At 45.0% G+C, this 25119-nt stretch overlaps 1 protein-coding gene across 2 annotated transcripts; it reads right to left on the bottom strand.

Moving 5' to 3' along the window:
- Positions 1-1009: 1009 nt before the first annotated feature.
- On the bottom strand, positions 1010-23064 carry LOC123102887 (oxysterol-binding protein-related protein 1D). 2 transcript variants are annotated; one of them, XM_044524348.1, is made up of 8 exons: positions 22508-23064; positions 21830-22186; positions 21012-21096; positions 20216-20664; positions 5979-6002; positions 3626-3934; positions 2022-2366; positions 1010-1445 (listed from the first exon to the last, which is right to left on the bottom strand). In XM_044524348.1, the coding sequence occupies exons 1-8, from the start codon at positions 22883-22885 to the stop codon at positions 1287-1289; spliced, it is 2106 nt and encodes a 701-aa protein (XP_044380283.1). In that variant the 5' UTR covers positions 22886-23064; the 3' UTR covers positions 1010-1286. The 2 variants fall into 2 exon arrangements, with proteins under 2 accessions (XP_044380283.1, XP_044380282.1); XM_044524347.1 differs by having other exon boundaries at positions 5890-6045; positions 22508-23063.
- Positions 23065-25119: the final 2055 nt, after the last annotated feature.

Raw genomic sequence — 25119 nt, 5'->3', positions numbered from 1 at the left:
GGTGATGTCCGTAGAATGCTCCGCATCACATTCTTGTGTTGATTCTTGCGCCCCCGATGTGTGGTAGCTGAATATTGTACTCACGATCCTCGTATGTGGAGTAACAGCGGCGGCAATTCATCGATTTCTAAAGTGGCAGCGGGGCGTCCAATCTCCTTGTCAGATGAGGCGGCTCCTGCGGCAGACATGGAGCGCTCGCGGCGGGGGCGTTCAATCTCCTCGTTAGATGAGGCGGCTCCTGCGGCGGAGACATGGCGCGCCGGCAGCGGGGGCGTCCAATCTCCTTGTCAGATGAGCCGGCTCCTGCGACAGACATGGAGCACCGGCAGCGGCGTGCGTGGGCAGAGGCCGGAAGAGGAGAGCACTGGCAAGGGGGCGACCGAGAGGAGGGATCGTGGGAAGGGATATCACGGACCCATTGCGCAATTGGTAGACGGTGGCAGAACATTTCCTGTGCACCGTTTGATGGGGGAGGCGGACCACAAAGTAATATTAACTCTTAAATTTTGTTACTTGGATCAGATCGATGGATCCTGATTAACCTGTGTACACTTTGTGAGGTGGTTTTAGGGGAACTTGAGGCCCTGTTTGGAATCACTCCAGCTCCTAAGAATACGAGGAGCTGCCGAGCATCTATTTCCCAGCTCCGTGCTTTTTAACTCCAGCTCCGAGAGCGGAATGGTGAAGTGGCGGGTCTTCGAATAGGGTCTAAGTTTGCTCTTTTAATAGTAATAGAGATGATTGCAGTTTCCCGCAAAAAAAGTATGATTACAGAATTCACAAAACTGCTAGACAAACATCCAGAGTGAAAAAAGGGATCAAATTGTTCCAAAATAAGTATATTTCAGCCGAGCCCATAATTGAATTTTGCATGCATTAAACCTACCTACTTAACCGCATTCCTACTACTACCTCCATTTCAGTTTATAAGTCCTACGCGTATACTTAGGTTGTCAATTTTATCACCTTAATATAAACTATATAACACAAAAATTATACAGTTTGAAAATAGAGCATCTGAAGTTTATATTGGTATATTTTTTGTAATATATGACTTGTATTAAGTTGATCAAATTAACAACCTAGGGGCACGCGCATGCCCTGTAAACTGAGAGAGAGGTAGTAACACAATCTCATCAAGTATTTGCCAGTACATTCTGGCTACGTGAAACCTCCAGTAAATTGGCATATATTCACATTTTCATTTTGTGCCAATCAATGTTCCGTGTAAAGGAAATGTGGACACCACTACCATAAAAGAAAGAGGCGCAGGGTTATAGCTGCGACTACCCGGTCGATGCACTGCTCTGGCCGAATATATGGGGGATCCCGTCCCAGTTTCCTTTTTCCCTCGCTTCCCAGTATCCCCCAAGATAGCAGTAGCTGTCGTCCTCGTCCTTCCTGAACCACCTTGGTTGCCAGCCTTTCTCTTGTAACCTTCGAGCCTGTAAATATAAGCCATTACATGTGGCACCAGCAGGAGTGAAGCCCAGCCAAAAAATGAGCCTGGTGATAAACACAAGTAATATGCTGCCAAATAGCATAAGCACCAAAGTTATGATTTCTTCCTCATTATGAATATGAATGTTTAAAATTCTCAAGCTGTCAGAATCTTGTCATCTTTGCAAATCAAACTAGAATAAAATTTAATAAACTGGGTCTCAATTGCTAGTTGCTACAACCAATTGAAAGAACTCCTGGGAAGTTTCTTTTCCAATGTGTAAGGAAGAACGCTTCGGAAATTACAATCATATTTCACTAATTCAGATATTGAGCTTTACAAACAGTGTGAGCATCAGATCCGCGGAACAATTAGAAGATACTTCTTCATTCATGAGACTAATGAGTGCAAATTACACACGACAGATGAGATTCCAAACCCATGGTTTCTGACTTACAATATTAGCCACGGTACTTGGTCGGCCAATGTGACAATCTCAACTCCTATAAATGATGCTATGATAAAAAGAAACAAGAAAACACATTGATAAAAGATTAAATCAAACATAATACTGGAATACCTGCCGCTGAAGTTGTTCAAGTCTGAGTTTCTCCAAATTTGCCTTTTCGTATTCACCATTTTCCAGATGTCTCTGATCAGGCCTCAGGCGAGAATCAGTAGGAGGCAACAGCGTCAACATGTGAAGTGGCAATTCATTTAAAGAAATTGCAAATGGAGAAAGGTTATATCGGGTTTGATTCAAAGACTTGTCTCTCTCCCACAAAAGAACTGCTTCTGACATTGGGTCGTACCACTTGGGTTTAGCGCTTGGATCCCCAAGCACATAATACATAGCTTCATCCCATTTTCCAATTAACATAGCGACTTTCTCTCCAGTCCTATTATCTTGTACAAATCCTTGCACCTGCGTGATTGATCCAAATTATTTAAGATGTTGACCCTATGTGGGCCCAAATATATTTAGACTGCAAATAAATTACTGACGATCAATAGCAAATGCATAGCTAAAGTTGACACTTATTTTGGGACGGAGGGGGTACATTGAAGTGACCATGTCGCCCTTTAAGGACGTCAGCCACAATTCTCTACGGAGGCCAGTTCTTTTGGCCGATTCTCTCAGAATCTTGAGAATCAGACCTCCCCCCAGATTCTCCAAGAATCTTGAGCTCGTATTTTTTCGACAATCCTAGCTAGTTAGACCACTCCTACTGTCCTATACAACAACAGAATGCATCCGAACACGACAAGGGGGGTTTTCGACAATCCTAGCTAGTTAGACTACTCCAAGAGAAGGAACAAAATCATAGTGCCTATATTGATGTTTTAAAAGATGCATTATCTTAGAATTACTACCTCCGTCCCATAATGTAAGACGCTAATTTTAATCAATTACTACTTTTAATGTAAATTATTGTTTAGCCTAGTAGGCATTTGCTAAAAACAGAAGTTTATTACATTTCAATACAACAACAAAGCCTTTAGTCTCAAACAAGTTGGGGTAGGCTAGAGCTGAAACCCATAAGATCTCAAAACCAACTCATGGTTCTGGAACATGGATAGCTAAACTTCCACGAACCCCTGTCAATTTGTAGGTACGTTTTGAAATGTCCCCATGGCAAATTGTAGATAATATTTTTTTTATGTATTGTACCATGGCAAATTTCTTTTTGTATGTAGCATGTCAATTTCATGTTACATATAAGCTGAATTTTTCATTGTGTTAAGGCATTTTTCATGTTACATATAGGTGACATTTTCATGTTACAAAGAGGTGGCATTTTCCTACTGTCATGGTAATTCTATCTCTGTTTTTATATATACATCCATGCATTTTTTTTCTCTCATGTCTAAATTATACATTTTTTTGGCAATTCCTGTATCATAATTTTTCGATTTTTTGTTGACGGCATTTTTTTGCAAAAAGCAGTCAATTGGGCTAGCCAGTTTTGTCCCACGCGCTTTGCTTTATTTCTGGGTCACAGGTCACGCGAACAAGCGCTTGGAGCGAACACCCAAAGAAACTAGGGCAGTTCACTCGATCGAACCTCTCGGGGGGGACGATCATTCGCTCCGGATCCCTCCTGAGCTGACGCCCCCCCCCCCCCCCCCCTATTGTGGTCCAAATAAAACAGAGTTCATTTTGTACTGAAATTACAGATTTACCTGGTGTGCATTCCGATCAATAATTGACAGTTCTTTGAATTTAAGCTTGCAAGAGTAGCGACTACTTCCCTTGATGTGCATTGTGCCATAGTGGTCACAATAAATTTTCCCTATAATGATATTGTATATGGAAGTAGTAACTTTACTCCACTGGAATTTCTCCCCATCATCAAATTGAAGGGTTAGAACGCCTATTGGATCAAGCTGAATGGATCGACCCCAGAACTTGCCTCTCAGATTCGAATCACCCCAGAATTTCCAACCTCGACCATCACAGTGACATGCAACAACCACGGGGTGGTGACTGACCTGAAATAATCAAATTTAAAATAAGAACATATTTTTAATCAGCCGAGTGAGCACTTCACAAGACACAAAAAGATCGTACTTACATAAAGTTGCGTGGTAATAAGAAAAATAATGTCATGAACTAGGAATTGCTCTGTTCAGAAATAACTCATAATCTCTTCAAATAATGACTTTTTGGAGATCCCTAAGAGAGTGTTGAAGAGACTAGACTATAATTGTTCTTGGCTTCTCGCTTCTTTTGGCAATCTGATCAGCATAAAAGAAAATATTGTTTAGCACGTTGTGAGATTATGTGTACTCCTGAGGACCAGGGTGGCCTCGGTATTCAAGATTTGGAGGTTATTGGATATTCAAGCTGTGAATAGAGGGTGGAGATTGACAACCATTGTCGCAAAATAAATATTTGGGGCAAAAACCACTCAGTTCGGTTAAAGACAAGCCAACAGACTCGCAGTTTTGGAAGGGCAGGTTGGAGGACGCTTTTTTACAAGTTGGTTCACTCAGTATGAAAAATGGGGAATCGCCTAGGTTTTGGGAGGATAAACGGATCGGCATATGCCCTTTTCAGTTATGTACCCGAGATTATTCAACATTGTCTGACATAAGGATGCCATGGTAGCCGCTGCTCTCCGGGTGGCTGTCAGACCGACCAAGGTCTGAAGAACAAGATTCAGACAACTCTCACTCAAATCACAAAACTTAGCAAATTTGGAGCTTAATTGCGGGAATATAGGTCAAGTTAAGATACACCTAAGGGCCAGCCAGGAACACTGGCGGCTAGGGTTTACCCCAATACAGGGAGAATGATCCCGATGTCTCCAGATACTTGGCTTTACTTACAAATGAGATAAGAACGAAGAAAAAGTAAAACAGAGTAGTTGCCTACTGTAGCCTTTGCGGTAAAGTAACAGCGACGCCTCAGAGTCTTGTAGCCGTCCGATGCCGGATCAACATTGACTGCTTCATCATTACACGCGAAGCGGTACCGAGGAAGGAGGGGCGTAGGATGGTAGATGGACAGCTTGCTTGACTTCACGCGCTCGATAGACGATTCAAACTTAACTGACCAAGAACATGGCTGTCAAATTCTTCAGAGAAGTGTTGGCTGGGTCCTGACAGTGGCGAATCCACTGGTTGATTTCCACTGACCCTCATTGGATAGCATTTAAATGACTGGAATGAGATTGTCCTCAAAGTAGCAGAGGTTCAACTAACTCAGTGGCAAGATCTGTTTAAGTGGGATCTTCATACCACATGAGTTTTTTTTCTACACTCCATGTATAGGCTTTAATGTTAAGTGGGTCAGATTTAGATCAAAACAGTTATGGCGTCTGAAACTGCTTCTAAAGGTCAGAATTCCTGTGGTTTTAATGCACGAGGGTAGTCCTTACAAAAGGACAATCGAATAAGTGTAAGTGGCAGGGGGGACACATGGTGTAGCTTTTGCTGTGAACAGGAAACTATCCAAAATCTTTTTTTATTGTACCCCTGTCCATGGCTAGTTCTTTGGTGATATTCCAATCCTTCAGATCTCTCTTTACGGACTCCTTCCAATTTGGCTATGCAGGAATGATGTTGACAAAAAGAAATTTCACTCATGTATGCAGGTGCTACTCTGGTGTACCAGTTGGTTGTGATCATGGGCATTGTTACAAAAGAAGCAATACAAGGAATCCATGAAGCTTGGCGCCAAGTGGCTCGAACGGATTAACAGGGAGTCTATATCGCGGTTTGGATGGTGTGCCAGTGCTAGGCTTCTTAGTTTATAGAGTAGTCTTGGATGCCATATTACTATCGTCTGGTGTTGGTTGATCTTGTTGTTTTGGTATCTTCCTTTTTCTGTTGAGATTGTTGTTTCATGATTATGTAACAAACAATGTAAGAAGTCTGGTTGGATGCATCGATGAGACCAGGGGTAATAATAACTTCAATTATCTAAGAAACAACTACACAACCTTCTCAGAGAAAAAGCGAAGTCCTTTATCTGGATAATCAGCTTCATATGTTTCACCAAGTAGAGGATTGAAGGGTTTGCATTGCCGACCTTCAGTTGAAGCATAGCTTGATACTGCAAAAGCCGCAACAAGAAGTGTCCTCATCAAGCTGTCACCCTGTATTGTATTTCACCAAGAATTTATTCATTGCAAAATACAAATGATGAGTCTCCAGTGCAAAGTAACCTTAGTGCAAAAGGTTAAACTGTTAAAAAAGGCATTGTAAACAAGATTGAATAGTGTCTTCCTTCAGTAATCGGAAATATTAAAATAAAATACAGTATACAAGTAAAATAGTAAAATATTATCAAGAAGTACTAAAATTAAATATTTACTAGAAAACCTCGGTCAGTTATAGATGACATATGGAAACCACATATTTTCCAAGGACAAAAGGAAAGGATTGACAGGAAAGCCCCAACTTAAGCAAATACTCCAGAATTTAGAATGAACCTGGTAGAACCAGGGATCCTACCGGACCTGCTCCGTAGGTTGTAGGGGAAGGATGGTGGAGGGCGCGGCGATGAGCGGGCGCGCCGGCGGCTGGGCGCCGTCGCGTGGGAGGAGGATGGCGGCGGCGGCTAGGGTTAGAGGCGGCTAGGGTTCCGGTTCCTCTGGGAGCCAGGCAATAGGGATAATAATATTCTTATTGCTTGATTCCAAAAAGAGTCTTACAGCCTATATCTATAACCTAAATAACTTGCATAAGAATTAACCTAAGATAACTTGCATAAGAATTAACCTAAGATAACTTGTGGGCTAAGATTGCCCAGTGGGCCTAGCTAAACCGGCCATAACACTTCTCCCCGCCTGCACAAACAGCTCGTCCTCGAGCTGTAAGGTGAGGAAGCGCTTGCGGAACTCCTCGAGGCGATCAACCAGCGTCAAACACCTTCTCGACAGCTGGGGCGGCCAGGTTGGCAGCGACGGCATCCTCCGGAATGTAGTCTGCAACCTCCAGGTAGAAGAGTCGCGGGCAGGCATGGCCGGGCGTGTAGGGTTCGTCGCAGTTGAAGCACAACCCTTGACGACGACGCTTGAGTAGCTCGGCTGAGGTGAGCCGACGGAACGGGCGCGCCGCGGTCGCGGTGAGGGGTGCCGCAGAAGCCTGCGCAGGCCAACTCTGCGCGGAATCCGGCCCGGGTAGCGACCCAGCTGTCCGGGACGGTGATTCCTGCTGGATGGCCACCGCGCGGCGCTCGAACGCGCGGGCGTAGTACATGGCCGACTGGAGATCCTGGGGTCCCCGAAGCTCCACGTCCACGCGGATGTGATCCAGAAGTCCATCGACAAAGAGGTCGGCCCGCTGCTGCGCCGTCACACCCGACGCATGGCATGCCAGGGCCTGGAAACGGTCGGCGTAGTCCTGCACCGTGGAGGTGAAGGGAAGGCGGCCGACCTCCGCCAGGCGGCTCCCGCGAACCGGAGGCCCAAAGCGAAGGAGGCAGAGCTCGCGGAAGCGCTCCCAAGGCGGCATGGCGCCCTCGTCCTACTCGAGGGCGTAATACCAGGTCTGTGCCGCGCCGCGGAGGTGGTACGAGGCGAGCCAGGTACGCTCCGATGCGAGGGTGCGCCGCCCGCGAAAGAACTGGTCGCACTGGTTGAGCCAGTTGAGGGGGTCCTCCGTGCCGTCATAAGTGGCGAAATCGATCTTGGCGAACCATTGTTACCCCCAAATGGTTCCATAAAGATGAAGAAGATGGCCACAAGATGGTCCATTCCACCACACCTACACCACGTGAGTAGAACTACAAATGTAACAATATAGGTGATGTTCTTGTCCCACTAGTGGACGTGAATGAATTGGATTACTTGTTGATATTGATGATCTTCCTATTGTTATGTCACATGCTAGTTTGACTTCCCCATATGATGCTTTATTGCCCATTTATGATGAGTATGATGATGATCATATGGAGTATCATATGGAGTATATTAGTTGTGATGTTATGCTTCATAGGACATCTTGTGAAAATTCCATATGTCATGTCATGTTTGATAATCCTCATTCTTTGTCATATGTTGTGGATTAGATTTCCACAGTGTTCAAGCAAGCGTTTTTAAGCGGTGATTAATCACCCTTAAGCGCTAAGCGCTGCCTAAACACTTCACTTCTGCCCTGAGCGCAGATTTAAGCATTTACCTTTTTTGCGCGATTAAGCGGGCGCTTTAGCGCTAGGCGTTGGCTGAGCGTGCGTTGCGCGCACTTAAGTGATGGAAAAGCGCTGGAAACACTAGGGCGGGAACAGGGAAAGTGTAGGTGGGAGGGGAAAGGGGGGTATTAGGCCACAACACAAATTTCCCTGGCGGCTAGGGTAAGAATTGACGAGTAAGGAGAGGCTTTTGTGGCGGCACAGGAGGCACAGCTCCCTGGTCTTCCTCCTCGGCAGTCAGCAGACCTGGAGGCACGGCTCCCTGTTCCTCCTCTCCTCCTTAACGTCCACTCCATTCAGTTCAGGTGAGGATTGATTCACTCCTCTCCTCTCCTTTATGCAGATCTTCCTCCTCTGTTCTGCTTTTCAGCTCTTCTTCTTCCTCCTCTGTTCCTCTACTCCTCTTCCTCTTCTATAACTCTGCTCTAGATCCAGATCCAATGCTGCTCTGCGCTCTCTTCACTCGTAATTTGTCTAAGAATACTGGAATAGCATAAGAATGGAGGCAGGAGATGATGCTACTAATGCTGCTGCATCAGCACACGGGAGAGCACTAGCACTAAGAGAAACTCAAAAGATATGTGCTATGTTTCCTATTTTTCATGTGCATGTTACTCAAAAAAGCCAAATTCTAGCCTTAGAAAAACGCTTAATCGCAGTTAAGCTACGCTTAAGCGGCCATTACTCTAAGCTGTGGCCTTCCGCTCTGCTTACGCTTACCGCTTTTTTGAATATTGGATCTCTTAGTGACTATGCCATCCCCATTGAGTTCAACTTGATTTGTGAATATGGCATAGATGACAAGTTCTTGGTCAATGGCATTTGCATCACTTGTGAACATATTGGCATGCTTCCATCCTTTGTGTGACAATTTCCATATGCCATGCCATGACCACTTCATTATGAAAAATGTGGAGAATATCCCATGTCTTGCATCCAACATGTCGTATATTTGTTCTACTTGTTGTGTTTCTTGTAGGCATGGTGGTATTATACATTGTTCTTGCAATGTCCCTTCTCCATATGCTTTGATGACAATGCTTTGTGTGATGCACCGAGCATGAAGAACAATTTCTCTTTCCATCACTTTGGTTGCAATTGCATTGATGCTTTGGACATGCATTGCTTAGAACGTTACCCAAACACTCCTTTTGTTGCTTCGAGCATGATGAAATATTTGTCTTCTCATTGTCTTGCTTGCAAAAAATTGTTAATACTATCGCTCATGAGGAAGCCCCCATAGCTTTCTCATACATGATAGATGGTTTGGACTCATTTATGTGTTGTATGTGTGTGCACCATATGCTTTACATGAATGCACATGTTAATGATGCACCATACACTTGTTACACTCGTCCCCTTGTGTTATGCATAACAACAATCCTATAATGATGGATGATGTATTCTTGTATCATGCATCAAATTTCTTTGTGCATTACATATCTTGTGCTAATTAACGCCCACATGCACATACAGGCACACATCATTATGGATGATGTGTACATCTATCACACACATTGTTTCTTGTGTCTCGGTGTTGTGTAGGTGATGCGGAGCATCCTTCCATCATCCCCATGGACTCTACACCAACACATCAAGCACCACGTGGACCCATGACAAGAGCTCGAGCACGCGCAATGGAAACCGAGGTGAACTCCTTCCTACTTGACATGCATACGGATACAGGTGGAATTTGGTTGCTACCTCACCGGAATGCTCTATGTATCATTAGGTACGAAGAGGAACGCTCCCAAGCAGCTAAGGAGCATCACCAAGGAGTAGAAGAACCACCCCAAGGCCTTGAGGAAGAAGAGGGCAGCACAAAGGAGCGGGACAGAAGGTCCCAGGCGACCCCGCGCCCATGGGCTACACAGGGAGCTACGGCTATAGCACCCCGTGCGCACGGGCGTGTACCGTGTACACGGGCCCTACAGGATGGGCGGCTGAGATCTGGTTTGGGCCTCCACTTCATCCACCTCGCCCCCAAGCCTATATATTCTGTACCTAGGGTTATGTTTAGACTTAGCAAAGACATGTGAGATATTTTGAGAGCTTTGCTCCTTCTACCACTCCATTGGAGATCAAGGCCTCTTAGGAGAGGATCCACTTGTGGATTTCAAGACCTCCTCTTGGAGAAGACTACCATCATCAAGACCTCATCTCCTAGGAGTGGGAAGAACTCTACCTAGTGCTTGTTTCCTTTGATTGTGCTTGTAATCTTGTGGATCTATGTGTTTGATATTCTAGTGGATGTGTGATTGGGTATTGTTGGAGTGAATTCCTCCCTGTGTTCTTGGTGTTCATCCCTTCTCAAGTGTGAAAAGATCCATCTTAGGGTTCCACCCTACAACATCTTGGTATCATGAGCAAGGTTGATTCACATCTTGGAGTCCCTACCCCCCATTTGCTAGCTTGATTTTGTTGTTTTTCGTCCTAATTCAAAAATCCCCACCAAAAATAGCCCCAAAATTTTTCTTGCAATTTGTTGGATCTTGTGAGATTTGGTTGATTTGATCCACGCATTTGGTGTTTGACAAGTGGATCTACCCCTTACCACCATTACCCACCCTTCCATCCATCGATTTTGGCTGGAAATTTGAGAAAACCCCATGGATCCAAGGTGTTCTTGCGCTCCCAGAACACCCCATGTCACGGGCCATCGGGACCCGTGCACACGGGCCTCGCTTACCCTTCCAGAAACTTTCGGCCAGCTACTGTTGTTCATCTTTTTGCCTTTCCACCACCACTTTTGACCTTCCGCAATATTTCTCGTGAGTGTTTGAGCTTTGGAGTTGCGGATCGTTGCGGTTCTCACGTGTCCTAAGGTGTTTCGGCTACTTAGGCGCGATTTGTATTCATCATCACCACCACTCATCATCGGCTTGGACTACACTTGGACTACACTTCGACATCGACCACTTCGTCTTCATACCAACCGTAAGCAAGGATGGTAACCTCGACGACACCATTGTATTACCCTTGCCTTTACCTTGATAGCCTCGAGCCTTTTTGCGTAGCTTACCCATCGAGACTAGCAAGTTGAGAATTGCCGGGCCACGCTTATAGTGCACCTTTAGTGTTACGTCTCTCCCGTGCATATACTACTTGTTACCTCGCATTGTGGCTCGCATATCAAGCATTGTGGCATAGTCAAAAAAGAAAGCTTTTAAGCAAAAGAGAAGAGAAGCAAGAGCTTGTAAGCAATAGCATTGAGCCACTTTGCCTAGTTCAGCATCTTGGTTCATACGTACATAAGCATACTTGGGATAGTAGACGACCCGTTTCTCTATTAGGTTGGTGCACTAGCGTATCTAGCCCATTAGAGCAATCGAGCTAGCGTCTCTCTAGTATCCGTACAACAAGAGCATTCCCGTGGTTATACCTCTTAGAGCTCACTCCTTGGTTGTGCGGATCCCATCTATCTTCCGTGTGTGTGTTCCTAGTGATATCCTTGGGTTTGATCTATTTGTCTTACTTGCAATTTGTGCATCTTTTCAACTTTTTCAACATCTTACTAACATTTGCTTGAATTACTTGTGCCACTTCCTAACCGCGATCCTCCATAAGCCTTTTACTTGTAGGTGTGAGAAACAATACCCGACACCAATTCTGCTATTATAGCATCACGTGGGATCGTACTTGTTGCATCCACAATCTTCGGAAAAGGTAACTTTGGTTTTGTTCTCTCATTTTCCTACTCACCACCACTTCCACATGATGGATAGGCCTACTTCTTCGGCGAACCCGCTCTTCGAGGATCAAGATGGAGAACGCGACTACGTTACCAAGAACCACTTTATCGCACAACAAGCTCTACATCAAGAGAGTGAAGCTTTGGGTGATCGCATCAAGCAACTCGCCACCGACCTACGACAATCGGAAGCACGTCCACGGGACTATTTGGCCGCCAAGCTCTCCAAACAAATGGATGAATTCCGCAACATGATCGTGAGCCGCGCGTCTTCCTCAACCTCTTCTCCAAGACGGCGCCACTCAAGTCGCCACTCGTCGTGATATTCTTCTTCCGACGCGAGTCCTCCTCGACGCGATGACACTCAAAACCACCAAGCGCAAGAGAATCCATTCCATGGCAATGGCCTACAAGACCGAGTTCGAGCACGTGAGCAAGCGCGACGCCAAGAACGAGAAGCCATGGATCAAGAACAACTACCGCCACATCGTCCACGACAAGCATCTCAAGATGGCGATGCAATCCGGCAAGAGCAACAAAGCCGGGAAGCTCAAGCTCAAGCGGCTCAAGACGCACTCCGAGAGTCCACTCGAGCCGTTGCCCAACGCAGCCGTCAAGTCCGTGAGCAAGAGGAAGCACTTCGTCAAGCACGAAAAGAAGAAGCCGCCCGACGTGAAGAACAACAAGAAAGGCGAAACCGAGCACATATGCCTCGACCTCCTCTACGCCAAGAGCGCAACCACGACGAAGATCCTCCTCCACGTCAAGAGCGACACCACGTGGATCGAGTGCTTGAAGACCCTCCACGCCAAGAGCGGCATCAACATCGTCACTATGATGAAGAACTACGATACGGCAAGCTCAAGTTAACCATGCCCAAGTTCTTCGAAAGCAACGATCCTGAGGAGTACCTCTCATGGGCATTGAAAGTCGACAAGATATTCCATCTTCACAACTATGACGAGGAAAAGAAGATCGCCATGGCATCCCTCGATTTTCAAGACTACGTCCTCATTTGGTGGGAGCAAGTGATCGAGCGACGCCGCGAGAAGGACGAGCCACCCATCACAACTTGGACACAAATGAAGGACGCCATGCGAGCTCACTTCGTGCCCACATACTACACACGAAATCTCTTCAAGAAGTTACAACTTTTCAATCAAGGCACGAAGACAGTGAAAGAATACTATCAAGAAATGGAGATCGCCATGATACGAGCTAATGTCAAAGAAGATGATGAGCAAACAATTGCACGCTTCTTGAACGGCCTCAACCACCCAATAAGGAAGATCACCGATTTCCAACCCTACTCCAACCTTCTCAAGCTAGTTCATCAAGCGACCAAGGCGGAGCGACAAGTACACGAAGTCTTCAAATACGCCAAGTACTCATCCAAGACCTACGGCTCATACACTCAAGCTACCCCTACTACGACTTCGGCACCTCCTACCTCGACTAGAGCATCACCAAGTACCGGTGACAAGTCAAGTTCCAAGCAAGCGACGCCCTCCTCGACTCGTCCTCCGACAAGCAACTACAAGAACAAGACTTCTTCATCGACACCACCGGACAATCCCGTCAAGGCAAGTTCTATCAAGTGCTTCACATGTGGTGGCCGTGGACACAAGTCTTTCCAATGCATCAACAAGCGAACCATGATCGCCAATGATGATGGCACATATGACTCCATGAGTGAAGACGAGATGGAAGCTCTCGAGCACGTCGCCATGCACCGTCAAGTGAACGAAGAAGATGCTCAAGTCTATTGTGACAATGATTCAAGTCCCGCTCTCGTGGTCTCCATGGTCTTGACATTTCAACACCAACAAGGCGAACTTCAACACCAACAAGATGAAGACCAAAGGTATCACGTCTTCCACACCAAGGCCGGCATCAACGGACGTTCCGTGAAGGTCATCATCGACGGAGGAAGCTGCCACAACTTGGCAAGTGATGAGCTATGTTCCAAGCTGCAATTGGTCAAGAAGAAGCATCCTCGCCCTTACAAGGTCCAATGGCTTAGCGACTCCGGCACCATACAAGTGGAGCATAGCATGCAAGTTTCGTTCAAGATCGGCGCCTATGAGGACACCTTGGAGTGTGATGTGGTTCCTATGTCTGTGTGCCATCTTCTCTTGGGAAGACCTTGGCAATTCGACCGCGGCGTCATCCACAACGGGAGAACAAACCACTATAGCTTCAAGATGAAGGGAACGGAGTACGTGCTACGACCTATGTCACCAAACCAAGTGATTGCCGACAAGCAAGCATCCACCCATCGTGGAGAGACTAGTGTGAGAGTGAACCACCACAAAGAGCGAGCGCCACAAGCCCAAATTGAGTGACTCTTCGCCAAGGGAGAAAAACTCGGTCCTCCTAACCACAAAAAGAGAGATGAAAGAAGTGTGTGAGAACCCATCGAGTGTCATCCACTATGTCCTAGTGTGCAAAGATGAGGTGGCAAAGAATACCACTTCTAATCCTCTTCCTCTAGTGTTGTCTAATTTGTTGCAGGAATTCGCGGATGTCTTTCCCGATGAGCTACCTCCCGATCTTCCTCCTCTACGTGGCATCGAACATCGGCTCGACCTCATCCCTGGTGCACCTCTTCCTAACAAAGCACCGTACCGCGTCAACCCCGAAGAAACAAAAGAAATACAAAGGCAAGTCCAACATCTCATAGACCAAGGACATGTGCTTGAAAGTTTGAGTCCTTGTGCCGTACCGGTCATACTTGTGCCAAAAAGAGACGGTAGTTTTCGCATGTGTTCCAATTGTAGACCCATCAATGCTATCACCGTTCGCTATAGGCATCCCATCCCATGCCATGATGATATGCTAGATGAGCTTAGCGGCGCCACTATTTTCTCAAAAATTGATCTTAAAAGTGGTTATTATCAAATCCGCATACAAGGTGATGAATGGAAAACCGCTTCCAAAACAAAATTTGGTTTGTATGAGTGGTTAGTTATGCCTATGGGTTTATAAGAAGCACCCGGTAGTTCCATGCATGTTATGCATTATGTGCTTCGTCCTTACATTGGTGTGTTTGTTGTGGTCTACTTTGACGACATTCTTGTGTTTAGCAAATCCCTCAAAGAGCATGTGAATCATCTTAGGGCCATTTTGCAAACTCTTAGAAAAGAACTTCTTTATGCCAATATGGAAAAATGCACTTTTGGTGTTGACAAGATTGTTCTCTTCGGCTTTGTTGTGTCTTCAAAGGGTGCTCACGTTGACGAGTCTAAAATTGAAGCAATTAAAACTTGGCCACAACCCACTAATCTGCAACAAGTGCGTAGTTTCCTTCGTCTTGCGGGTTTTTATCGTCGCTTTGTGAAAGACTTTAGCACTATTGCCGCACCGTTGCATGCTTTGAGTAAGAAGAATGCACCCTTTGTTTGGGGTCCATCTCAATCTACCGCATTTGATGAGCTCAAATCTTTGCTTACGCATGCCCCAATTCTTGCATTACCCAATTTCAACAAAATTTTTGAGGTTCATTGTGATGCTAGTGGTCATGGAATTGGAGTTTTAATGCAAGAAAAGCGACTCATTGCATACTTTAGTGAAAAACTTTCCGGTGCTCAACTCAACTACCCCATATATGACAAAGAATTGTATGCTTTAGTGCGAGTATTGCATGTTTGGGAGCATTATCTTCGCCCACATGAATTTGTCATACATACCGATCATGAGACACTAAAGTACCTTAAAGGTCAAACCAAGTTGAATAAACGGCATGCTAAATGGAGTGAATTTATTAAATCTTTTCCTTATGTGATCAAGTACATTAAGGGTAAAGAAAATGTTGTGGCAGATGCTCTTTCCCGCATATGCATGTTAGTTACTCAACTTGAGTTGGAGCATGTTAAAGATCTTTATGCACATGATCCTACGTGTGCGATTCCTTATGCCAAATGTCTTGCTAACCCTTGTTGGGAGAACTATTATCTCAAGAATGGCTACCTTATGCGCGCTAACAAACTTTGTATACCCGAGTCTACGCTTCGTTTGTTACTTTTGCAAGAGGCTCACGGCGGAGGACTTATGGGACATTTTGGGCGCGACAAGACCTTTGCCACACTCTCCTTCAAGTACTTTTGGCCAAAGATGTTCCGCGACATGGCACGCTTCACCAACAAATGCTCTACATGCTGCAAAGCTAAGTCACAATCTCAATCTCATGGTTTACATATGCCACTTCCAATTCCATATCAACCATGGGAAGATATTAGTATGGATTTCGTATTCTCAAAAATGGCACATTTCATCCCATGCAATAAGATAGACGATGCTTCACATGTTGCAAATCTCTTCTGTAGGGAAATATTGAGGTTGCATGGAGTGCCAAGGACCATTGTGTCGGACCGTGATGTCAAGTTCCTAAGTCACTTTTGGAAGACCATATGCGCCAAGCTCGGCATCGAGGTACTATTCTCCACGGCCTATCATCCCCAAACCGATGGCCAAACGGAAGTCACCAACCGGATGCTATCTACTCTCCTACGCGTGTTGATAAAGAAGAACATCAAGGAGTGGGAGGAGTGCTTACCAATCGCCGAGCACGCCTACAATGAGCTCGCCACTCTACTACCGGCAAGTCCCCCTTCGAGGTTGTCAACGGCTTCAATCCATTGTCCCCATTGGACATTCTACCTCTTGCGCTCCAAAAAAGCGCAAACATGGATGCAAATGCAAGGGCAAGCTTTCTCAAGAAGATGCATGAAGATACCAGGGTTACGATCGAGCGTCAAGTACATCGCATCGCCAACAAGCTCAACATCAACAAGTCACCCATGGTGTTCCAACCAGGAGATCTCGTATGGCTTCATCTTTGCAAGGACTGCTTCCCCAACGAGCGCAAGTCAAAGCTACTACCACGAGCCGGCGGACCCTTCAAGGTGCTAGCACGCTACAATGACAACGCCTACCAGATCGACATCCCACGCGACAAGTACAACGCAAGCGACATCTTCAGTGTCAAGGACTTGGCCAAGTACCATGGTGATGAAGATCATGATCGGGGGGGGGGGGGGGGGGGGGGATGATGACGAGCATCCTTCCATCACCACGTGGACCCATGAGAAGAGCTCGAGCACGCGCAATGGAAACCGAGGTGAACTCCTTCCTACTTGACATTCATACGGATACAAGTGGAACTTGGTTGCTACCTCACCGAAATGCTCTATGTATCATTAGGTACGAAGAGGAACGCTCCCAAGCAGCTAAGGAGCATCACCAAGGAGTAGAACAACCACCCCAAGGCCTTGAGGAAGAAGAGGGCAGCGCAAAGGAGCAGGATAGAAGGTCCCAGGCGACCCCGTGCGCACGGGCCCTCAAGACCCCGTGCCCACTTACCCCGTGCGCACGGGCCCTACAGGATGGGTGGCTGAGATCTGGTTTGGGCCTTTACTTCATCCACCTCGCCCCCAAGCCTATATATTCCGTACCTAGGGTTATTTTTAGACTTAGCAAAGACATGTGAGATATTTTGAGAACTTTGCTTCTTCTACCACTCCATTGGAGATCAAGGCCTCTTAGGAGAGGATCCACTTGTGGATTTCAAGACCTCCTCTTGGAGAAGACTGCCATCATCAAGACCTCATCTCTTAGGAGTGGGAAGAACTCTACCTAGTGCTTGTTTCCTTTGATTGTGCTTGTAATCTTGTGGATCTATGTGTTTGCTATTCTAGTGGATGTGTGATTGGGTATTGTTGGAGTGAATTCCTCTTTGTGTTCTTGGTGTTCATCCCTTTTCCCCCTCCAAGTGTGAAAAGATCCATCTTAGGGTTCCACCCTACAACAATAGGTCACCACGCTTACGTGTCAACGTCGCAAGCCCAGGAGTTGACAAAACCACGGAGTATTTGTCCTCCATTCGTCATTTCGACAAGTCCTCACGATGTTCGTCTGCACGGCCCTCACATGGTTATTGGGTATTGTCCATTCCATACCTTGTGCCCATATTACCATATCCACTTTGCATGCTTTGAGCACTTCTATTCCGATGACATGCCATTGTGACCCATGTCTTGCATTAAACATGCTCCATACTTCTTCCACTTGTATGTTTATTTGTAAGCATGGTTGAAGTGTGTTGATAATGTCGAGAGGTCAAGGTAGAGCAAACTTGACATGGGAGGACTACGTAAAGAGAGATCCGAAGGACTGGAATATCACCAACTAGCCATGGACTAGGGTGCACGGAAGTTAGCTATCCATGTGCCAGAACCATGACTTGGTTTCGAGCTCATGGGTTTCAACTTTCAACTCTAGCCTACCCCAACTAGTTTGGGACTAAAAGGCTTTATTGTTGTTGTACCATTTTTCAACAAACCATTAATGATGCTTCTTGTGGTAGGGGAGTCATGATGACACAATGTTCTTTACATAGGACTTCTCACCAACACAATGATACTTTGGCCATGCTTTGTTTTGACCATTTTGATTATGCTTACTTTGTTGCATCAAACTTGTTTCCTTGTTCTCTCCATATGTTTGATTGCAACAATGCCCATGCTTTGCACATGCCATGCCATAATTGTTGTCAAAATTCCCCCATAGTTGCCTCTACCATGTTGAACAATTGCTCTTTTCTATGTGTAGAGTGCAACAATGCTTTTATTGTTGAACATGAGAATGCCCCATAGCTTCCTCACATGATTAGGAGATTTTGATCCATCCCATGTAAAGCATGTTCCTTGTCCTTCTTTGCTCAATATGCAAGATGCACATATTGCCACGACTTGTGACATGCATACACAATGCATTCAATGCACATGTTTTGTACTAACAGTGATGTGCAAGACAAGCATTGCATCATGATGGATGATGCATTTTTCTACCATGCAAACACACTCTTCGATTTGTCTTGTGCATGTGTAGGCCTTAAGTACATGGTGAGTGTCCCATACCACAATGTTGAGTCATCTTTTTCAGATGGTGATGTGGATTTCGATCCGAGGTCGAATCTAGTCGAATCATTTTCAAGCGGGGGAAGATGATGTGGAGCATCCTACTGACATAACCATGGCAAGTGCCCCGTCGTTAAGAGACATGTGCATCATACACTTCATATATGCAGAGGTGAATTTCTCTTTTACAGGTGTCTACTTGGTTCTCTCGCGGATGATATAGTACTTGGCACTCCTACCATGTGCACCTTTCGGTTTGTGTCGAACGTCACACATGGCATGGAGAAGGTCAAGCACAAAAGAACGCCTACACCATCTAAGAGGGGAACTTGGAAGCATAGAAGCAACCATGAAGACGAAGGGGAGCTTCTGGAAGCATCGACAAGCAAGTCCAAGGGAAGACTATCGCAAGTTCTCGACACCCCAGAGATTCGAGCCTTCAAACCATAGGAGCTCCGGGCACCCCGGAGCCCCCCCCCCCCCCTGACTTTCATCGGAGGAGTATCAAGACCTCTACATGTGGAGAAGACTCCATGGAATTCAAGCACTCTTTGTCTTAGGACCTTATAGTGCATCCTCTCTCTCTCTTGTGGATGATTTGGATCAAGGATTTATCCATGTGCATCTTGTTTTGCAACTTGTGTGTTGATTTGTGCTAGTTTCCTTTGTGACTCCTCTCTCTTTTTTTCCTTCACAATCTTCCTCAAATTCACCTCCAATCGTGAAGATCGGGCCAACCCCACGGTTTGCCCCATATCTAGGGAGGGGAACTTGAAGGAAATATTGGTGCGACAAGAAGCTCCAGTGTGTTGTCCGGGCAGATAACGAGCAGAAGCGCTTGCGTTTCTTCGGGCTTTATTGCAGACAAAGTGCAGTCTTCGTAGGGAAGACCGAGAGATAGAAGGATACATGGTCTTCAGTTAAAGCATGTGCGGGAACCCCTCCTAGGCCAATGTGGAAAGCCTAGCAACACCGCTTATCAGCTGCCAACCCCGCATTGCCACTTCTGCACCAGCACCAATACGGAAACACCGATGCCTCTCTGCATCAATGTCACTTGCCTTAACGCCACTTGACTCTGCTCACCCGCGGAAGCACCATCTCCTCCCCTTCCAAGCAGCTCCATAGTAGGAGCAAGGCCGCCTAGGCCAAAGAGGAGAAGCAAGTCTCTGCCCAAATCCTAGCGAGGGCTTAATGCCTCTCTTTTTTTAACCTTGCAAATCCTATAGTCATGTTTTAGAGCTGATAAACTCCATAGCTTGCGGCATTCAAGTCCCAAAGAGACTTTTATGTACAATTCCCCAAGTGTCTTGCAATACAACGAGAAATGATGCGCTAACCATAAAACTACAGTCAAATTATCTATCAATATTTAACAAAGGAATATAAACCTGAAAGCTTCGAAAATGGAATGTACGGGCAAATATTTATTGAGCATATAGGGGGGTATCTTATACTGAGATGAAAACAGAACTGTTTTGCATCAATGAGCTATACAGAGAGTTGGAGTGGATTATCAACTATACCTGCTTTCCCCACTGTAGTGCATTGTCAACCAAGTAAGAGTACTCCAGATCCTCAAAACATTTTTGCAAAGAAGACAAAGGCTCATTGAAATAAACAGGGAGACAAACACCGGAGAGATCTTTCCCTATATTTTCTTTAATTATTGACCATAATCCTATTGGTTTCTCTTTCTCCTTTGGCTCAGGTAACTTATCTCGACGCTCAACAATGGGATATTTGGTAAACTTGGCAGTATACGATCTGGAGTCTCCAATAGATTCTAATGCATTGCAGCCATTTGTCACAAGTTCCCTCCTTCGAGAAGCACTTCGTAAAGATTCTACAGACAAAAAATCTCTTGTATCAAAGTATGTCACTTCGTCTTCATCAGATTCAGCATCTGCAACTTGACTTGCAGTGTCCGGATCAGATTCGCTTGCACTCCCGCCTGATAGAACTGAATAAAAATCTGCACATTCAACAATGCAGTAAAGAATTAACTGAAAGCGTAGGGGACGGCACTACATAAATTTAGCACTCGAAGAAGATTAGAATGTGTCGCTTGCCAACAGAGAATATCATGTTTCAATACTAACGTGAACACTAGTAATATGAACAAGCTGCTAAAAGTGTAAGAAGATTATATCTCTAAAGCAGTATGAATGCATAAGGTGTACTAGCTATAATATGCAGTGCAGGTGGGTGGTAGGATGACTCAACTTGTTAGGACTGAAAGGATAGAATGCCAGGTTAGAAAGACAAAGAAAAAGTGGGATCACAAGCAAGATATGGTAATATGAAGATGAAACTACTGACCACTGTATCTGCCATTAACATAGCCATGTGCTTCCCTCTCTTTAGTTTCATGCACAACCGTTCTCTCCAGCTCAACTTTCTCTGTCTACCAAAAGAACTGAACCATCTTAGTCCTTCAGATTATGTTTAAAAAAGTTGTCATTTCAGACTGAAAAAGAAAACGCAAGTTACAGAACAGAAGAATTTTATGGCAGCTAGCAACAATGTACAGCTTATATAATTGAAGTGTGCTCTATGCATCTACCACTAATCCATACTTCCATAACACGGGCAGTTATTTTAGTTTCGGCCATAAATGATGTCATATGCTGTCAATTGTCAACCTTTGTCCAAATATATGAATAAAAATCAATTAACCACGACTGGTTCTCAAATGAATGAAAAAAATTAAATGAATCTCACACTTATCACAGGATTTTATAACCATCGACAGTTTATATCCCAATGTTCACCAAAATGTCTCAGACTTACACACAAACAATACATGCACAAAATGTCCATGCATACAGAGTATTATCCTGTCTCAAGAAAAGTAGAAATGCTCGTCTGCAAGGTTACAATTATGCAACAATCAGAACGAAACTAGTGGTGGTGATGGTATACAAGAAGCAATTGAGACAAAAAGGAAATGAAAATCCCTGCTAGTATTCAGTTCATCACTAATATGTGATGTGAAGAACCAAATGCTACTGTGTGCTAAAATAATAAAATACCTTTAATATTACCAGGATTCTGGAAAGTGCATTATGTAAGTATGGTAAACGCAATAAAAAGTACAGAACATTGTCAAGTAAACAAAACTAGAAATAGAAAGTTACCTCAAGCTGACGGAGCCGGTCTACTAAAACAGAGTGCTGCTGCTGCTGAGACTTTATCTGACTGTGCAGTTCCAGCAGCTCAGTCATCATAATAGACTCGCATTCATTGACCACTGTTTCATTCAGTCCCTCGTGTAGCAGACGCATCCTCAGCTTCTCAGTGGACAGCATAATATCAGCCACAGGAGCAAAATCATTGGTCATTAGCGACCTCGGAAACCGATCCTTCGCCACCAACAAAGCCTCTAGCCATGCATTCCTGTCCTCCTCAGTTTCACACCTCAAGTGTAATGTCTTAGTTCCACTGAATATATACAACCTCTTATCATCCGACCTGCTTGCACGGATAGATGAAACCTGAACACCAGAGCAGGAAAAAAATTACTGTTAAGCAATGCTGGTCTTGTTCTTCCCTCTAGCATTCTGTCAAAACATTCGCATAACCCCATAAAAATGGTAAATTTCAGCACTAAACTAAATTCTTTGCAAACAAAATCATTGATAGCCGTAAACACATCTAGCCCAGTAATAAGAATACAATATTCCTTCGGCCAATCATTACCCGAGCAATGGTACTTCAACAATCTAACTGGTACTTCAACAATCTAACTTCCTAATGGCGCAACCCCAGGTTTGAACAAACCCAATCTAGCGCTGCCAAACACAAGTGTAACGTACCTTGAGGTGTATATCCCCGAAGGGCTTCCACTGCTTCCCAGCAGCTGCAGCGTCCTCCCGCGCCCGCCGTAGGGCGTCACCCTCCCCGATCACCCTTGCCGCCGCTGTCGACGCCGACGATTCACCGCTTTCCCCTCCGCCGTCGCGGAGCTTGTAGTAGGAGAGGACCCCGTCCTCGAGCACGAACCACCTCGACCGCCACCCCTTCCCGTAGTTCACCCACTTGTGCAGCACCCCCGAAACGACAGGGGGCGTGGGCTGAGGCGGAGCCGCCTCTGGCGTTGCAGATAGTGTCGCGGCTGCGACACTGCGAGGTTGGTGGTGGTGGTCCGCGGCGTAGTCGACCGATACGGGCGCGATGCAGCAAAGCGGATTCATGGGGTAGCCAGACCCAGCCGCCGCGATGTGGTGGATCGGTCGCTCAGGAGGATCTTCTGCCGGCGGCTAGGGTTTGCGAGGCCATGGAAACCGTAGTTGCATTCCCGCGAGAGTGGGAGTGGTACTAGCCAGTAGCCAGCGGTGGTGGTGGACTGTAGTAACGATGTGAAGTGCTGTTTCGATGGCGAAGTGACCGCGGTAATATAATGCGTAGGAAAAAAGTTTGGACACGGATCAGTATAAATAAACAATGTGATTTTGTTTCAAGTTTGGACACGGAGTATGATGAAGGAGTGCGCTTTACCAGTACTACTAGATTATTGATGGCGCGCGTTGCCGTGCCCGTCTATTTTTACAATTAATTGTAAGATTTTTTTAAATATATGGACACCTAAAATATAATATAATTGTACAAACATAACCTTATATTAGTTAATAATCAATAAAAATCTCATATATATACTTAGATTAAAAAGAAAGGTTCACATATATAAATTGGCTTGGTATGAGAACATACACATCAATGTATTCAGCAAATAAGACCAATTCAAATTGCCGAGACTGATAATAAGGCGCAGCAAAAATAAACATGCAACAGTAGGCATAAATTATCTTTATAGATTGCATACATGATGCATTAATAAAATGTTCACATGCCTCTCTACAAATGCCGCCATGTTCCGCACCGAAGAAGAATTAGGCAGGCCTGATACACCTAGACATTTTTTATAAGGAGTGCATCACACTCACAGAGAAGAGTGCTAACAAGGATTTTAGTTAGTTAGGAAATCAAGTAACTGATATACTAAATACCATAAATGGGATGTCTTTTGGTGAAATTCGGTAGAATAATAAAAATATATTTACATAAGCATAAATGAACATTTCTATTATAAGTGGAACACTACTTCCACTAGTATAACGCCCGTGCGTTGCCACGGGCTCTTCAAAATTTATAATCAGTATCTTTCATTTATCATCCCCTCATATTGGGTGATTATGGGGTGCTCTAATTAGAAACACAACAATCAAATATTAGGAAATTTCACCGAACGAACAACAACGAATAATGGCTCATATTGGGTGATTATGGGGCCTAACAAAGTCAAGACCCGCCATCGATCCACAAATCAGGCTCGCCGCATCCAGGTTCACTGCAAGTCTGCGACGAGTCTGTAGTCGACATCTTGACTTTGGCTATCCCCACGGAAGAATCATCGGATCCTGCTTACTTTTACCATCACTTCGTCTCTTCCCAAGGCAGCGACACCACCTAGCCAATCACCACCACCGCTTGCGGCTTGCCTACATAAAATCATGAGAAATCTCCACGGCGGTGCTGTAAGATCACCTTGGCGACCTCGACAGTGACCGACTGGTCTAAGATCTAAGCTAGCCGCTCTTTGTAGAAACCAATAGAAGTAGGCATGTGACTCAGATTTGTTTTTTGGTGTGCATGCGTTTCTTGCTGCCCACCAGCTCTTGTCTACAACTCGCCTATCTCTGTACCAGCTCTTGGTCTACAACTCGCTTATCTCCATGCTCGAGACGACCAAGCTCGATGCGCAAGCCGCATACGTCTGCTAGAGTTATATCCAGGCCCTATGATTTTTGGATCACTGGCACTATGGGTGCCAGGACCGGAGTCGCCCTCATCCACCAAGTGGATCAAGGAGGTCCACCACCTAGACTCTACATCGCAACATTTTGTGTTTTCCTATAAAAAGTAAAGAACCTTCTCTAATAAACGTAAATATAACCTTTTGGTTTTATAGTCTCAACTTTCCTACACTCCAATACCAGAAGGATTTCTTGGTTTTATTTAATGACCTTCTTAAATGTCATTCACTTAGAAAGGTAGTAATACAATCTGTGATATTAAGGCAAATTATTAGTCATATTAAAGTGCAAAAGGCCCTATAGGAGTCAAAGCATGACTTTTATGGTTATACTGTAATTTGCAAGATCTGAGATTTATGCAAGTGTACAATTAAAGAAGAACCAATTAAATAGATTTTCACATTCAGAATAGTACGATTAGCAGTAGCACTTCAATTTTTTCATGTTTGATCAGCTTGCTAGGTGGTCATCACTAAGCATGTTGGAACGATGAGCATAACCTAACTTAGTTCAGTACGTGTTGCTGCAAATTAGTTCAGTACGTACGAAGTTGTTGCTAACTTCAATGCCTGGCTGTTGCAAGTTTCTAATGAAAAAGTACTTCAGGTCAAAGG

Source organism: Triticum aestivum, chromosome 5A (genome assembly GCF_018294505.1).
Source record: "Triticum aestivum cultivar Chinese Spring chromosome 5A, IWGSC CS RefSeq v2.1, whole genome shotgun sequence".
Taxonomy (NCBI): Eukaryota; Viridiplantae; Streptophyta; class Magnoliopsida; order Poales; family Poaceae; genus Triticum; species Triticum aestivum.
Note: the sequence above shows the minus strand (reverse complement) of the source record. Positions and strands in the feature narration are given on the sequence as shown.

Coding starts and splice junctions, on each gene's coding strand:
- LOC123102887 (XM_044524347.1), bottom strand. CDS start 22,885: ATGAATCCGCTTTGCTGCATCGCGCCCGTATCGGTCGACTACGCCGCG. Junction 21,097..21,829: donor ACCGGCTCCGTCAGCTTGAG/GTAACTTTCTAT, acceptor TTCTTTTGGTAG/ACAGAGAAAGTTGAGCTGGA. Junction 3,935..5,889: donor TTCGCTTTTTCTCTGAGAAG/GTTGTGTAGTTG, acceptor TGATTATTTCAG/GTCAGTCACCACCCCGTGGT.